The 18,050-nt window shown below is 45.5% G+C and overlaps 1 protein-coding gene across 1 annotated transcript; it reads right to left on the reverse strand. All coding sequences in view use genetic code 11, as the record gives it.

Annotated features, from left to right (window-relative positions):
* Positions 1-9,271: 9,271 nt before the first annotated feature.
* On the reverse strand, positions 9,272-15,129 carry EGR_04577 (hypothetical protein; the record flags this gene model as incomplete). The annotated part of the gene is made up of 5 exons (XM_024493826.1): positions 9,272-10,624; positions 10,872-10,991; positions 11,981-12,247; positions 14,938-15,002; positions 15,054-15,129. The coding sequence occupies 5 exons, from the start codon at positions 15,127-15,129 to the stop codon at positions 9,272-9,274; spliced, it is 1,881 nt and encodes a 626-aa protein (XP_024351754.1).
* Between the last annotated feature and the right edge of the window lie 2,921 nt (positions 15,130-18,050).

Here is an 18,050-nt window from a genome sequence, read left to right on the forward strand (position 1 = left end):
AGGTTTGTAAAAAGTAGGCTAATATTGCTGCGGAACAGTAGTTCTCATCTCCAACATCAGCAATGCAATCAAGTCACTTGTTAGGGCATTAGTAGTTTTGATGATTTGGTGAGTAAGTAACACCAAAATTAGCAAACCCTACCATTTTCCCCGTTCCTCTCATTTTCACAGATCACTCTGCGACAACAATAAATCATTGTAGTTTGGTAAAACGTCGACCTAGCATTTGTATGTGTGTGTATGTGTGTGTAGTGTTTTCTTATTCTCTCTCTCCTTCTTCTTCTTCTTCTTCTGATGCTGCATGCAGTAAGGCACGCTAGCTTCGATGTCGTTTGTCAGCGCTTAGGTGGCAATGACAACCCCAAAGACAAATACACATCCTTTGCACAAGCAAATAAACAAATAAAATTCTTCTACAGAAGACAGCACATATGTTGACAGGCTGCCAGTGTAGAGAGGCAGCCCACTGACAGTTGTGCGTGGTAGGTTTGTAGAATGGAGACAGATGGAGTAACACTAAAGTCCTCTAAAAAAACTCCTCACTGGTAGCCTTTGCTTAACCCACTGATGTTCACCCACTCAAGCAGAAACTTAATTCTTAATAGCGATTCAATGAAGTGCTTAGCACAATTTTCTACGCCACCTTGAGAGATATTTTTGTAGACTTATTTTATGTCAATCTGCTATCGCTGCAGTAGGGAACAGTGCTGTTGGAAAAGGAGCGGTGAACAGAAAGAAGCACTACTTACTAATTACTTTTAAGCAGTTTTCTGTCGACAAGCAAGGTGAGCTTTTATCTCACTCCTAAGAGTACATTGTACAGAGTAATTTTTATGGCTCTCCTGGAATCTGCTTTAGTTGTGACGAGAGGGTTACCACTAGTGACTCATTGAAACCACAGGTGGATACACATGTCAAGTGATGCCGTCCTCGGATGATGTAACTTTAATTGACATGGGGCAGTGATCCATACTCTACTGTCTCCTTTATCCTATGAATTACACGCATTTTTCTGCTTCGGGACATTTTCACAGTATGCAGATGAGGGTGTTTTTCAATGCAATTTGAGGAGATTTCGCTGCGTGATCGACTCTGCTACTGAAATGGATGAGGTTTGTGGAGGAAGGTAAGGTTGATTTTGATTGGCTAGTTCAAAACCGACTTTTTCGTGTCGTGGCATAAAAAGGAAGTTTTTTCCATGTCTCAGGTTTGAAGTCCGTTCAACACTAGCATAAGATGCGGGCTTTTTGCGGGTGACATCCTCTTTGGCCTGGCTTCTCCCATGCACCAGAGGATAAAGGAACAAAGCCTGTTAACAGACAAACACCCAATTTCACAAGCAGGTCTTTGACCAACATACACATGTTTCTTCCACAAGTTACCGTTGGTAAATTACCTAAACTGACGTTAAAAATTCAAAGTGTACATCTCAACCACATAAGTAAGAACTAAAAGTAATGCATAGACGTAAAACTAGTCGTAAAGTGAATTTTCTCGTCTGAATAGACATTCACGTCTGGCGTCGGTAGGTCAATCGGAATTTGGAGAAACTTTGCACTTTTAGCGTTATTGAAATCCAAATCACTTGACAGATTCGCTACAAGCTTTGCGTACTGGAAACCAGCATCAAAGTCGTCAGTTAAAGATAACTGCAGTTGCACCAAACTCCAATGCATACAGATTAGTGGAGTTTAAAGCAACACCGTGCATTTGCAGAATATTCTTGACTTGACATCCTACTAGGATGTTAGATCACGTGAGTTTTGCCGGTCGGTTTACTTCGGTGGCTCTAATGTCAAAGGTATTACCTTAAATAGAGGCTTTACAGATTCGATTACTTAAATTGAAGACCTTTTCCCTAAAGGCGATTTATAAGTCACTCCTTGAGTTGCCAGTAGCATTTCTGATCCATTCCCTATTGCGCATCAGCAATGTTCTCAGCCACTGCTGCCACTGTTAGTGCTTCTTCCCTTGGCTGTGTTGTGTAATGGCGTGAGGAGGAGCAAAGAAACAGACAGTTTTGGCAGAGCACTTGACACTTGGCATGCCTCGGTCTGCATCACAATGTGGGTTAGACACAATGGACTTTCACCTCCAGATGATAGGCAGGAGGTGAAAGTTCACCTCGCCCTTCTTGCAAAGTCGCTTCAGTGTTTTGTCTGCTGCCAACCAAATAAGGCAATACCAAAGTTAACGGAAAAGAAAACCGCCCCCTCTTTTCATAACTTGTGATTAATCTTGAAAAGTTGAAATTACTCCGGGGACTGTCAAATATAGCTGTGTGCGCTTTTGCTGGAGAAAATTAATATTCTTTTTAGTTAGGTCAAGATAATTGCGCAGATATGCTTGGACCCAATTGTTCCTCGATACACCACACATTTAATAACTCCAAGGAATTTATTGGGTATGGAATCGAGGGAAATTTCAAGTACCAAAACGAAGCGGTACGATTATCGCAATTGGACTATACTTCATCAGATTCCAGGCATGCTTTTACTGCTTTCTTAAAAGTTATGGCAATAAAAGACTAAAAAATTATGATTATCCTCATACCAAGATCATCCCATAAACGTTTTGGCTGTTTTAGACTCAATCAATCTGATTGCAACGTGATTTCGTGCAACCAGTAGTCACAAGCCGGTAAAGAGCATGTGATGTTTGTGAAGCCACCATTGAAAAACGGATACACATATTTCGTTTTTAGCCTTCATGAACGTTTTCTTCAGAGCCACCTCCACAATGGTTTTACTCCTTCCTGATTCTCTCGTGGCTGTCATAGAATGAAGATGATTGGTCGGAACAGAAGTCATCATGCTCGAATTCCATTCCTCTTGAAGGTATCTATTCTCAATGACTGTGAGCCTTTTCTACGCCGAGTACAACACATTGCAGCACTGTGGAACCAACTCATTTGCTAAAGATCGTTCATCGTTCTCGTCTTTATCAATTTTTGGTGATTGGCATAAGCCTTGTCCCCACAGTTGACAAAGTGACAATGAGTACCGAGGTCATGAATTCGTCTCAGATAACATCTTTGAGATAAATAAATAAATATTGTTTACAAACCATTTAACCTATGACTACTTGATTGACCATTTAAGGATATTCTTTAGAAGTGGGTGTGCTACACGCAATTGGAGAGGTTGGAAAACCCATTAAAGCTTGTCACTTGCTCAAATTGACGTTTACAGGTGGCATGAGTTGGGCCTACGTTGTGAAATCTACACTTACAGTCAATGTGTCTATATCACTAAAGCTCCCGAGTCCACTTCAAAGATGTTAAAAGGTGCATTGGTTTGGATAAAACTACAGTACAGACGTAGGTATAAGTGAGACACCCTTTCACCAAAATGGGGACCGAAGCCTACAGAAATTGAAAGGCTTACGTTGTTAAATGTCCATTTGAAGAAAAAATATTCCAATCACATAGACTGATCGTTTTTAATCTCTGTCTTCGACGTTCTCTGTAGCCACCCTTCTGTGTCAGCCAATAGGTGTGGATCACAACCCTCACAAACCGGGAACAAAGGTCATGTGTTGGATTATCCCAACAACGAGAAGGCGTTTACTCTCAACCTCAGCTATGTATCTTGTCAGCTTCAATTTTGCTCAAAATTAATTTGACCTCGTGCACAATTACTATAAACAATTACGGGCATAGACAGGGCCTGTGAGATGGGGGAATTGCGATTAACTGAGTCCAGACTCTCGTAAGTGATGTACGTACTCTCAAGTGCCATAAACCAATGAATAAAATTACTTCAGGCTCCTAAACTTTTTACTAATCGCGTAGTTTACAAAGTAACAACTGAAAACAAAAGCTGTATTTCTAGATGCTTGCAGACATTTCCTAGCTAAAGTGGTCTGTTGAACTTGTGGGAAGGGAACTGAACTGCTACACTAAAATGTTCCACTGTATAACTACTACCTGTGAAGCAGACGGCTGAACAGTCCTAAGGCAGGGTGTTACACTTAGAGTAAAATTATCATCCCTTATCTATTACTCCAAGGAAGGCTTCAACCTGCACGAATCTCACAACAAATAATGCACCATCCGACGAGTGACGGCCAAGACTATAGTCTGAAAACCATCTCAGTCGAAATCGTCACCGACAGACTTACAGTAGGTCGTTTTTGGAGAGTTTACACTACTTCAGTGTCTTATTGAGGCTGAGTCTCTCAGCTCTTTATCGCCAACAAGATACTTTGTCATTATCCGCCCTTGGATGCACTTACACGCCACTGCTGTCACCTGCCGTCTTGATTGACTGTGTTTGGACCAACCCACACTCTGCAGGAGTAGGAGGCGCTTGCCAAGTGCTCCACCTTATAGAACCACCACGATGACAAATTTTTGGTAGCTATAAAAGAAAAGTTTTGGTTTCACTTTAACAGGTCTCTTGATTTGGGTTATCTCTGCTGTCCCTAGATTGTTTATGTGTTCTTTTTCACGTTCTCTCAAATGCACAGAAAGCTATAAGTTGCTTGAGTTGAGGAAGAAAAGGAAAGCAGAGGAGGTTTGGGGATGTGAACACTGAAGGAAATTGCACTCTAGTGATATCACGCCATACAAAAATGACTTTGAGACGTTTTTTTGTAGCATGATGTCACTAGAAATGCCTATTTTCATCAACAACGATAACCAAGGCCCCGATTGAATTGCTTTGTCAGCCGATGGCACCTCCCACGGTCCTGCTTGAGTTTGACAGCTCGCATTCAATCACACAGGAAGGGGATGAGAATGGAGGCAGGAATCATGCGCTACTGACACCAAATTTATCTGTTAAATTCTTATGCCATACCTCCAAACATTATCTCCATCACAGGTAGGCTCTCCAATTTTCCACGGTTGAGGATTAGTTTCAAGCAGAAATAACGGCTCGAACGAACAACGCAGCGGCGGCCGACGAAACACAAAAAAATGAAGAAAGGAGGACCGCCTGCCTGCCTACCTTCTCCTGCTCTCTTCTCGAGGCTCTTTACCAAAACAGCTTTTTAACCTACCCGCTTTCTACTACCAAGAGAGAGAGAGAGAGAGAGACAGATAGGGAGGCGTGAGAATGTTAGAAATAGTGAATGGCGTGTGGACATAGGTGTGTTTCTGTGTTTGGTCTACCCTGCTTTAATCTGTACTATCGTGGAGCGCGCTACCCTCCTCTGCTGCGTGCCTCTTGTCTACACCACGCAATCCACAGTCTAAAACTTGGTGCTATCCTGCATTCCTATCTTCCCCCTTATACCCATTGTTGTTAATTTAGCGAATCCTCAGGCTAGTCGAACTCTGTATCAGGCTACTATGGGCTCAAGTGACTTTGATCTTGATTTTGCTCTGTTTCGCCTCCCCCTCTTGATGATCCATTCTAAGATGATGTTAAGTGTGAAGTACTTGATTTGTTAAGCTCTCGGTTTTGGTGACGGGCCACTTAGGGCTCCACCATTGTACCTCTGCTGGATGAGCTTACCCCGGGCCGTCCCAGAAGCCGCCGTCCCTCTGTACGTCAACAATGAATATTCTGTCCGAGTGTTATGTCCATCTTCGCTTTCAGGGAGGTCTCGAGGCGCTACAAGGTGTGGCAATCGTGATGAAAGAACCATGGAAAATTTAAAACCCAAATAGTCTTTTCACACATATGGGAGTAGTGGGTAGTTGTCTCAAAAGTTCACTACTTTGGTGAATAAAGGTAGTGCTATCCAAGGGTGTAGCTTAAGATAAGAAACGTTGTTTTTAAAATTTTCCATGCATAAATGCCTTTTTCTTCTACCCTGAAAGCAGTTTGCCATTTTTTATTCTCAATTTTACTATTTATGGTCATTTGGAACTGGTGATGTAAACTCCCACCTACGCTCAAAATTCAACTGTTTGATTGGTAAACTTTCTTGACTGTGAATTTGCCACCAGCTTAGATGCAAAATACTCTCCCTAGATTGCTTAGTGCAAGAAGTGCTTTATTTTGTTAGTACCTTTTAGGCCTGAGGTGGGGAGTAAATACCAGCCCCGTTACCGATTGGACGACCCCGGCCTCCGTGGGAGGAGGGAACGTACCCTGGACACGCTTAATTTTGATACCTCTGTGCCTCAGTAATGCGGTGGAAGAGAGAGGCACCGAGCCCATTACCCTCAGATTTATGAGCAAAAACGCAACGAGTTAAACTACCTTTGCTGGATTGCAAAAGATTTGATTCCTTAAAACTTGCATTTAAATATGAATAATTTTACTTGGTCTCTGTGGCAAATGAACAGTTTGAAAAGTTTGCTGAGATCATTTTTGCGCTGTATTGGGGTTTACTTAAGGTGTTTAATTGAATAGTATTGTCGTTATCACCTTTGAAAGTGGAAATCCGGTGATTTCTTTGGTTGCACAAAGAATGAAAGAAATCCACCCCCTTCCCTATGGGAGAAGTCGTTGTGTTCAAACACCTGACCCTGTCAGCTGTCGAGTTATTATTCACTTTCATAGGACGCCCCCATTCCCGTGGATATTAAGACTGTCTGTGTGTAGATTTAATGCCTCAATGATGATGCCTTGGAGAGCATTGTTTCTACTAGTTTGGCATGCCCAAAAGGACACCACAATTTCCAGTCCTCATTTGAATGATGAGTTGTTGCCACTTTGTTTGACAGATTAAGGAAATCACCGCTTCATCGACCTCTGAATAGACAAATCGCTTATTATAAATCTCGTTCATGAGTCAGTGAGTGGGCTGACCTTCGTGAAAAGTTAGCGGACTGCCCACGTGACGCTCTCTCTTAGCAGCCTTTTTGAAGTGAAGGCATCGTGAACGAACACGCTGATGCCGCCAATGCAATGTAGGAACCACTCCCAGCCTGATGTCTGAAAGATGGTAGATACTTTGCTGTGAAGGGTCGGATTACCCAACCACAAGAGTGAGTATGAAGTTATTTGTGCCTAAATTTACGTTGGAAGGTCTGAATGGCTTGAAGATAAAAAAAGGAATGCTAATAGGACCCATTTCTTCGTCATAACACAAGCTGTGAATTTTTTACATAGTTGATTTAACTTGGAGAACTGGTCAAGAAGACAATTTCTTACTCTGAATACGATGTCTCGAGTTCGCTGTGTTCTTCACCAATTTGTGACGACTGGTTGCCCCAGCGGAGTTGGCGCGTTGGAAGTCGTAAAAGTGATGTGGGGAGATTTCGAGCAGCATTTGATATGGTCAAGCATTAATGGCATTCGGTGGCAATCAAATTCACTTCGAGGGTGTCAAGACTGTACCTCATCCTTACTACTTTAAAGCTGTCAAAGTGAGGAATCGTGGCGGCGAAAACTCCGTGTGCTTTGATTCTGCGCCTCTTGTGGATTACTATCACACTTTTCTTGCTTGTCTAACATGAGATGCTTTTTCCATAGGGTGGATGGCATAAAAAAGTCTCGAATTTTTGCCTAAGTCTGCCATTTTTTGCGAAGATTTTAATGAAGGATTACTACGTAGAAATGGAAGAATACAAACAACCCTCTTTCTACGAGAAGCAATTGTATAATTCGTTAATTTCTTGTCAGTTTTTTTTTTTTGGTGTGGCGTAGTTGATGCGTAGGGTAGGCTTTTGAAATATATACACGGACGCTTCCAGCCCCCGTAGGCATCGGCTCTACTCTATCGCACAGTTGTACGTCAATAGGAAGTCTACTCCCAGCCTGGTCGGTGCGCCTCCTGCCGTCCTGGGTGTTGCAGCCAGCGAGTGAGTGATTGGCACTACTGGGCACACGTAGGCGTTATTGGGGCGAAAGTTCTTACATCACTCAAGTCTCCCACGTTGATTGCGATTTTACCTAGAGATCTGAACAGAACATCTAGATTTAGGAATTTTGGGGTATAGCAAACCGCGTTTCATCATGCCATATGCTGACTGCGCTTTCCAATTTGATTTATCTCAGCGAGCAAACCGCTACATCGTGTACCCAATGTGTCACAGGGGAAATACGACCATAATTTGCAAGTGCCGAAAAACTTTTTTCACTTCTAATGCAAAGGCAATCGCTTAGAGATAACTTAGAAATTCTTGAGGTTTCGCCAGTAATACCGAGGATGCTAGTCCACTACTCTCTTTAGCTGGCACAGTCTAAATTGACCATCTTGCCTACGGGTGTAATTGCGATGCAGTCGTTCACCACGACGCGTATTTCGGCTTTCAACGCAACTCAAAATACATGCCACTACAAGTGGAATAGGTAGTTTCTTGATTGTTTAGGCGAGCGAAAGAAAGCCCCCAAACTAAAACAAGTTGACTAATCTTAGGCTGCAAAAGTTACTTTCCACATAGTGTCACACTCGTCGGTCATTCAATAAGTGCCAAAAGGGCGCCAGCTGACAGTCAACTCTAGAACACCCCTTTGCGTGCGTGACCAAACCTACTGAAACAATGGGCTCGCAGTGCGGAACCACCGCACAACACAAGAGGCCTAGGAGACAAACGAAGTCGAGCACGAAGCCCATCTCAACTCCTAAAAGCTAGTCAAAAGCATTGCCATCACCAGTTACCCCTACTACCGACCCCCGAGCAGGCCGAGAAAATCTTGTCATAATCTTTCCTCGATGCACGCAACACCCCCCCTGCGGGTATTACGGCCGATGCTTCCAGAATTATAACAAGCGGATCTAGCTATGTACCCGCTCGCGGTGCAACAATCCATCGAGAGGCCCTGGTAACACCGACGAACACCCAAACCCACCTTGAAAAAACATCGAGCAGACCGACCCTCATCGCTGACCACACCTACGACACTACAAAACAGTAACCAAGCTTGCGCTCAGAGATCGCCGAAGACTCCACTAAATGTGGGAAAGCTGATTTTCACGTAAGGGCAAATTGGTTGCTTTTAAAGGTAAATTTACTCAGAGGTTGTACAAGGCTTAAGTACGGACGAATGTGGGGTAGCCACTTTGCATGTATATTTATATATAGAGAAAGATTGGACGGTTGGGCGGCTTGGGCGAACGAGCAAACGAGAGAGAGCGGGATGGAGACAATAAAACAGGATGCGAGTTTCCTTATGCTCTATTCAGACCGATATCGTCCCTCGGGCAGCCACGCAACGAGGTTGAAGAGTGCAGAGTGCGCGAATGGACAGACAGGTGGATGTGAACCGGAAGAAGGGGAGAGAGTTTGTAGCTCGTTTACGCAAAGCAAATGCTCATGTTGTCACAGTGTGCCTGAAAGACTAGGTTAGGTGCGGTGTGTGTGGGAGGTGGATTAACAGGCAAGTGCGGACAGGGGGTAGAGCTCAATGCACGCACACACACGACTGCCTCACTGATTCGTACCCCCTGCCAGTGCCTCCGCATATGCTGGACGAAAGACGTTCAGCCAGGCGAGGAAGAGTGCATTGGGGTCGGTGGGGATAATCGGAGGTGGGACACTTGGAAGGCTTTCCGGTGTCTTTTGCAGCAACTTTGCGTAAAAGGCAACGAAGTCGAAGGGAGATGTATTGGCGGGTGCAACAATGGGCGCAGGCGGCGGCGGTGGTGGCGGTGGCACCACCTGTGGAAGGGATGGAGTCTCTGTCTGCTGTTTGTGCAGCGACGCCAAATGGGTGTAGATATGTTGTACAAGGCTACCCATGTCGGAACAAACGTGACCGCAGTAGAGACATTGAGTACTAGGGTCAGAAATCACACTGTGGATCGCTTTCGATTGTTGCTGCTTTTGCTGTTGTTCTAGAAGGAAATTCGACTCCGCTGCCCGACGTTCCGATAAGGAATGCGCTATTGAAACCAAAAGTTTATGTAAACTTTCCGGAGAGGCGCCAAGGAGACTTCCAACATTGAAGAAGGCTTCTAGGGTATTTGGGGAAGTGGTGTTTGTGGTGGTATTGGTGGATGAGGAATCGGTTGGCACAGAGAGACCAGCAAGGCTTTTCATAAAATCAAACAAGGCGGGGTTGGTAGGTGCTGGTGGCGGTGCTGGAGGCGGCGTGGTGCGTGACGGAGGCGTGGAGCGCAAAGAGGAAGGAGAGACCGAAGAGGAGACAGAAAGAGGTGAGGAGTGGGAGGAAAAATGCGAGGAAAAGTCAAGGGGTTTTGTGGCGCCGGAAAGAGAGGAGGGGGCGGTGCGACCGAAAGACTGCCTCCGAGCTCGCTTCTGAGGCCTCGAACTCGTACCACCGGGCCCAGTAAGACCTAAATGGAACTTGGGCGCATCAATTGACTTGGTGGACCGCTTCTGTCGCTCACCGGCAGCAGGACTGGGTAATTTAAGACTGGAGGAAAGTCTAGCAAGCTGTATAAGAGAATTTGAGGAGGGTGGAATGTAGAGTTCTGGCTCTTCGGTGGTGTGAGAGGGTGTTGCTGACGACGAAGACGGTGGCGCCGATGACTGAGTACACTTTGGGCTGTGCGACGTCGCTCCGTTGACGGGAGGAAAACTCGGCAGCGGAGGAATCATCGTAGTGGTCGTCTTCGCTGCTGTTCTATTCGGAGGTGGTTTGCCGAGGGAATTAGAGACAGAAAAGGGGTTGGAGGGTTTCATTGAGGTTGCTCCGTTGGCGATTGACTTGGAGGAAGAGGAGCTTGTGGAGGATGAAGACGTAGACTTTGTTTCCACTCCGATATTCTGACAAGTGCGTGCCAGAAGAAGGAGGGGGTTTTGGCCAAGAAAATCATTCTGCAACGATGAAAAGAAAGCAGTGGCTAAAGTTTAGGCAGATCAGACAGGAGCATTAATAACAGATCAAAGCAGTGGCATTAGGTGAAAACTGCTGGCAGCGAAATCAGACCTGCTGCGCGCACTAAGGCAACGTGACAAGGAGACCAGACGACTGCTGCAAGGGGCCAGACCATATCTGTCCCACATGAGGGGGCCATTAATCTTCTAGCTGCTGTGGCCAGCACACGCACACGCAAGCACACACCTGGGCAACAGCGGCGGCAACCGTGGGAGGATCTGAGGCGAGCCTTTGAAGTCCATTGCTGCTGCTCACCGCCATCGGCGATTTGGCCATTGTGCGGTGTGGGAAAAAAGGCGACAACGACTACGGCAGTGGTGGAGGCGGAGCAACGGAGGGGAAAGGGAAACCAATATAAGACCACGGGTTGCGCTCCCAGTGCTAGTGTGTAATTACAGTAGGTCCAAATGGGAGCGAAGGATTAAGGCTCACGATGTGCATTACTTAAGTAAACAACCCTCCTCCCGTTCCAACAGCAGCCCCAGCCCCCAACGTTTTTGGTGGAGCATATCAAGCCGACCCACACCCGCAGCTGTTAATTTGCGTGATGGATGAACGGAAGAATGGCAGCATGGACGGACGAATGGCTGGCTAGCTGGTGAGGACAAGCGCAGCACCTAGTGGGAATCTGTGGCTGAGTAGATGCCTTTTTGACTCTGCCTCAGAATGCAAGACAAATAAAGCGGAACGGATAGGCCTGGCTGAGTGACAGTTGATGCTGCTGCTGTTGTTATCGTCGACACTATACAATCGCAGATGTCAAATGCAAGCTGTCTGACTGTCATCGGCACTGCGTCTCCGTGGAGTGACAGGTAGACAGCTAGTTGGCGAGGCAGCGAACGAACAGTGGAGCAAGAGCCATGCCCATCACCTGTCAACCTACGCGCACGCACTAAGTCAGTCAGCCCTGCTGCCTCGACCCTCTCTCCCTCTCGTTCGCTCGCTCGCATGATGTTTCGCGTATCCAAGTATGTGTACGTGTGGGCTTTTACGCCCAATCCAACTCTAACTCCAGCATCACTCTCGCATCTTACCCTATCCATGTATCTGTGTTTGTTTGGTAACATGTACATGCCCAACTCACTTACCCAGACTCTCAACTTTTCTCGAAGTAACATTTTAAGAGGAAAAGTCAGATGCGCCTTCTTTTTGGGCACACTTTCGTATTTACGAAATTAAACAAATCTGCCTTGTGGTCCGCTGAAATACCAGACTAGTTACATGAAGTAATAGATGATTAGGTAAGACGCGTAAAAGGGCGTGAATGCAAAAAAAATAAATAAAGTAGGACTTACCACATTCTTCTTATCCGAATCGAAGTGATCAGGTTGGAGGTAGGCGGATACTTCACTCATTGTGCAACTCTGTATGTTGCTGGTGACCTTGTAGCGGAATAAATCCGTAGGTTTGACGGTTACAGTAAGAGCGCGCAAAGACGGCAGCTGCACCTCCCTCGAAGCCGGCTCTTCAGAAATGACTCCTTGATGTCGCCGCTCCATCAATTCACGTTTGCACCTTGACCAATCGCAGCTCGACTGCAGGTGATTGGTCCCCGTCGGGTACTGTCAACCAATTAAACAGCGTGCTTCACCTGTCCAATGAAATGTGTGGAACGTGCGAATGAGAGGCGGTGGTGGTGTGACGGCTTTAAAATGGATTATCAAGGTGACATACGATCTATCTCTCCTCCCTCGCGTTTGCCGCGCGATCAATGGGCTGTCAACCGCATTTGCGAAATTGACGAAATTGGACCTCTCACGCTGGGGTAACGACGATCCATCTGTCATAAATCATCGTGTGAATGCACACACTCAAGCTAATCAGCTCGTGAATCATAGCGAACGGGGTTTAGGATGCCTTGGGCCAACGACAATTCGTTTATCGGTTTCATCCATTTAGTCGTAGTATATGGGCATGGGGCTTGGATCAGTCGTGAAGCTTGAATTCAGCCAAACTGTTGCAGGATCACGTCACCTCTTCAAGTCTAACCAAACTTCAGACAAATCTAAAGCATAAGTGGAGTTAGATTTGGATTTTCATCAAAGTAATCAGCAACAGATCACCTACCTAACTAACCTTAAATTTGACGAGCTGAGGTGTTATCCAATGGAAATTTGTTATGTATAGTAAAGTCGTGGAACTAATTCAAAGCCACTCATTTTAATTGTCAATTTTGTCTTGCTGGTGGGAGCCCTCTTTGAAAATCAGCTTGTATTAGGACTATTTAAGCCTGCCTGCCTACCTGCCTATCTCACAACCTTAAGGTGAAGTATCCTCTGGATTTATGGCTTCTCAAAGCATTTACAACTGTCTCTAACCATCAAATAAGAAGGTTGTGGCTCTAGTCCAGAGTGTGTGGGTGTGTGTGCATGTTAAAAAAGGTAATGAGTCATTAAGCTCCTCCGCTTTATTCAACTCTTGCCTCACTTTAAATCGGCTTAGTTCAGTCCTTTGACAGCTAAAGCACGTTTACTACGAATGGAACCCGTACAACCCTATCTCCGCCCGATTCAATCGCCTTTTATCGATATTCTCCCACGTCCGTAGGTGAAGCATGAAACAGGTTGCTCTGAGGTAAAGCGGCAGGCATCGAAGGGTATGTATGACAAGATTCTGGTAAAAGGGGAGGCAACCCTAAGCAATACACCTAGGGAAACCTATACCATCTTAGGTCATACGATTTTTATGACAAGTAGCACATCATTGAGCTCACTAATAGGCACTTAGATTCGACTGCAGGAAATGTAGTCTGGATTAAAAGCCTGTTATTCAATGTATATGGTGTCATTTAGTCTTAATTTGTTTCACGTTTTATTTGCTACTGACGCGTCTCGGAGTTAATAATAGACATGTAGGGAACCGAAAATCTAGTATTTTGTAGGAACATTTCATCCTCCACTTTGTTTACATGACAAGACAGGCTTTTGATGGCCCTATGACACTGACAGGTCCTCCCCAAGCCTCCCACCAAGGTGAATTTCACGCTCCATTTTCGAGATGACAGATAGCCCCCCACCACTGGATGTGCACCCATACACATAAGGTGAGTATTTATAAAAGAGTAGCAAGTATGCGCATCTGTGTGCATACATAGAAGAGAGAGAACGTAATTCCGCAGCAAAACACTACCATCCTTGATGACAGGTGGACGATGGCTGAGTAAGTCCACTCCTCCCCGATTACGCTAACACCTCAAGTTCTGGACAATGAGCACCACAATGTATTGCAGTACGCACGTCTACGCTCACGCACACACATTTGTATGATTACCTAACTGTAGTGAACAGAAGCCTTGACCTTAACTTCGCAGATATGATAAACGATGATAAAATCGTGTGATCAGCGAGGAGTTACAAGCGGAGTTGATCGGTTAACTCCGCGGACAGCACAACGGAGAATGCCATCACATCTTAAAATACACTCGAACCTATCAAAATAGGAAATAGTGAAGGCTGTGGCAAGGTTACTTCACTTTACCAAGTCAGCAATTGGGTGGCTAGCTAGGTTTCGGAGTAGATGAAAGAGACTGGGGACGAATTTCCACACGAAATTAATCAGTCGCAGGCACACACATGCACACACATTCATAACTCTTCTCCGCATAAGTGTGTGTATGTGTGTGTGCATTTGTGTCTACGCTGGTTGCTTGTGTATGTGATATGACGGCGGAGGTCATAAACCCCCTGAATGATTTATCGACCCCATACACACCCACACACGAGAGATATAATGGGAAAGGGTGATTAGGCGTCCGCATGTGTCTGTGTGTATGCGTGTATGTATGTGAGTGTGCGTGCACTGGATACACGCACCCCCTGGGTCACCAAACTAGACAATAAACTATATTTATTGAGAATTGTACCATGAAGAGACCTTCCGTTCCCACGCACTCTCGTAGCTAGCTTGCTGAATGGGACCCTCGAGTTGGCCGTGTGACTCACTACCCACCTAATTGACTCTCCTCTCGATCTTTTTTCTCGTGGCTAAGCCCCTCAGAGCTGATTGGCTAGCTCGCTCGAAGGCTTCATGTGCCCAAGTGAAAGTACGGAAAATGGGAAAACACCACTGTGATTAGTACATAACCTTATGTTTTAGAGCAGTTTAACTGATGCCCGAGGTGTTCGGTACGCTAAAGAGACACTTTTTGTTAGATATTCACGCCTTCCTGAAACTTTAGCGTGGATTGTGTACACAAAGATGAAGGTTGTGTAGTAAAATTAAAGGAAAAACGGAGTTCAGCTGTTTATCCAACCTGTCCATCAGAGGAAGTGTTCTCATCGATGCCACTCATCCAACGCTGAAGGGTGCTTCGCTTAGCTGAGCGTGTGCGCGAGAGCGGTACGTGTTTTTCACTTCAGCGCTCCTCACCCTTAGCGTAGGGCTTGGGCCTTCGGAACGGCAGATTTTTTTGCGCCACTGTTACTACTATGAGAGAGAGAGACATCCTGTCAGGCTTTTTTGAATCCGATAGATGAGCGCAGGGATGAGTGACGTAGCGGATTAGAAAAAAAAGACAAAGGCCCACCCTGCCCAAAGCAAAGCGTTCAACCCTTCATACCCGGTATGAATGCTTTAAATAAAGTCTATTAGAGCAAAATCCATGGCTTATGATAAACGTTGATAAATGCTTCAACCTTGTTGGTCTCCCCTGTAACTTTGATACACTTGAAAATCCCTTCAGAACAGCAATGTCAACCTCGTGGAGTTAAAACCACTGCATCACAAGGAAAAGATTGCAGAAATTATATTTTTTTTACTACACACTTTAATTAACAATCAGCTAATTTGCAACATCATTCTGGACTTATCAGTCTGAGTCGATATCTCAGACACCCATAGAAGGTCGGAAGACTGACAGCATTGCTGCATGCTACCCATGTGGAGGCTGAATCGGGGTAGACCGGACAGGCTCTCATGGTTTTACATCGGTCGGTTAATAACTGACATAGTCGTGGCGACGGTTGTGGCTCTAATTCCGAGTTATCTACTGTACGCATTCTTAACCGGGGTGTATGGGGCCATGAATCATGCCTTGTCTGTGGAGTTGTCACAATGACACGTATGAAACAAAGCGTGCCAAGCCTGCTAGACGGTTATCGCGTCGCATACATTAGGGGCGCATGCGTGTAGAGTGAGGTTCCAGCAACGAGTTTGACAGCCACCTAGATAAGAGACGCACTCACCAATGGAAGAGTAGGAGGAGCAGGAATGTCAGTTGAAGCTCGTCCCACTCCCTTAATCGCTCATATGAACACCCCATCTGCCTCACTCGCTATTTTCAAAATGTTCCTTGTGTTGACAGAACGAAAGCAGTATAACCCCCCGCCGTCGTGGCTACAGCTGTGTCAAAATGAATTTCCCTCAGCAGTCGTGGCTCCTACCTTTCCGATCCGTCGGTGAATTAATGATGGATGTGATAGGAGATATAACGTCATCTTAAAGTAAACCGTTTGTCCCCTCCGGATTGAGACTTGCCTGAATGGTGGGGGAGATTGAGTATGTTTGTGAAGATCAAAGGAGCTCTCCTGCTGCTCATTCGCACTTCGAAAGTGCTGAGAGGCAGGTCTACGTGACCTGATCAATCGAGTAGCTCGGCGAAGAAGTGGATGGATGGGTGGATGTGTGTGCACGTGGAATTGCACCAAAGGCAGGCGATTGTGTGTACTTTGCAGTGCAAACGCACTTTGTCATGGCCAAGTAATTTTTCCGTACACAACGGCATACCGATTAAGTTGCAACTGCATTCCACCGAATACATGGGAGGTAGGGGGTGGGGGTCAGTACACACTGCCAGTAGGTTCTTGAACTTCCCAATCGTTCTGTTCTAGGGCAGCATCAGTTAAATCACTTGCTCAACTTATTAAATTGCCTTAGCTTGATTTGGGTCCGGAAAAAAGACCGAATCTTGAGGTGCAGCGCCATGGAGTTGGATCGACTTTTCGGCAGATTGCTAAACACCTATTGGATTAAGTGTTTGTATTTGGACCATTAAACAAATTAGCCTGGGCAGACATAGTTCTCCACTAATCTAGTTCCCTCCTAGAGGTCTAGACAGTAGAATAGGTGTAAGAGAGAGAACGGGCGTAAGTGACGGCTTCGCGACCAATAAATACTAAAAACTTCATTAAGAGAGAATTCTTTCGAGAAAAAACAGACGGGGTGAGGGAAACCAGTTTTTACCCATCTATACGTCTAGAGGTGCAGACAACACGAGTGAGTGTATGTGTGTGTGACCATAATTAGACAGGAAATGAACTAAACACGCATACATGGCCTGCGTATTTTGCTAGGGCATTTAATAACAGCTTTCTTGGCCGGGGTGACATGCTGGCACACACGCACATGTGCGTACGCACAAGTGGGTTGCGAGTTGACAACCTCGACAAGTGGTCGCACATTTGGGGCGAGAGGGACAGACTACAAGAAAGGCCGTCGGTACTGCGCTGTCTACTGAGGAGGGGGAGAAAGGAAGGCTAGTAGGGTTAATTCACCCGCCTGTCAGAGAGTGGGCGAAAATGCTTTTCTCCATAGCTCAGTTTCGTCCACAATTGTCAAAACCGCAGAAATTTGGCTAACACAAATACTCCATGGTGTCCATAAATGATGTATACAGAAGTAGCTGGAGTCTCTAGGTAGGCATAACATCCAGATCAAGTGGTCCAAGATTTCGCTTTTTAGTCTTATTCTCCGAAGCATTTTGGAATAGCACTACCAGCTTCTGCCGTGAGGATTTTATGGAAACTGTGCTTTGGTGCTCTGTCTGAAGCAGTTCTAGTCATGTGGGAGGGCTGATATACTTGAAGCGATACAAAGCTGCATGCATAAGAGGTCTTTACAAAGAAGGGCATAATTTATGGCCTCCGCGTCATTCTCAGTGGTATTTCAGGCAGATGCCGTTATGTAGCATCAATCACTGCCATTACCCAGTGAAGTACCACACACGCTGGAGACCCATGCAACAGTGCAGAGACTATTGATCAAACCAACACTGTCTTTTGTTAATTTTTGGGGGTAGAAAACCTTCCTGTACCAGGTAGGAATAGTGGATTTGTTGACCAAGTCATTTACGAGCAGTTACAAGGGTGTGCCGCTGACAAGAACAAGCGGCCAGGTGCCAGTGAATACGGCTTCATTCCATTCAAAATGTCCCTATCTTTATTTTTGCGCGGCAATTGTAGCAACCTACCCCTGGGGTGTGTTGACACCTCTCACAACAGTGCGCTAGAAAGGAAAGCAACTTAGACAATGGCGGAGTAATTGTCGGAGCAGACAATGCGTCCCATTTACAAGGTGTGTGAGATAGAGGAAACAGATAAAAAACGTTTCTGAGATAGAGAGAGAGAGAGAGAGAGAGAGAGAGAAGAA

The sequence above is a fragment of the Echinococcus granulosus genome, assembly GCF_000524195.1.
Source record: "Echinococcus granulosus chromosome Unknown EG_S00029, whole genome shotgun sequence".
Lineage (NCBI taxonomy): Eukaryota > Metazoa > Platyhelminthes > Cestoda > Cyclophyllidea > Taeniidae > Echinococcus > Echinococcus granulosus.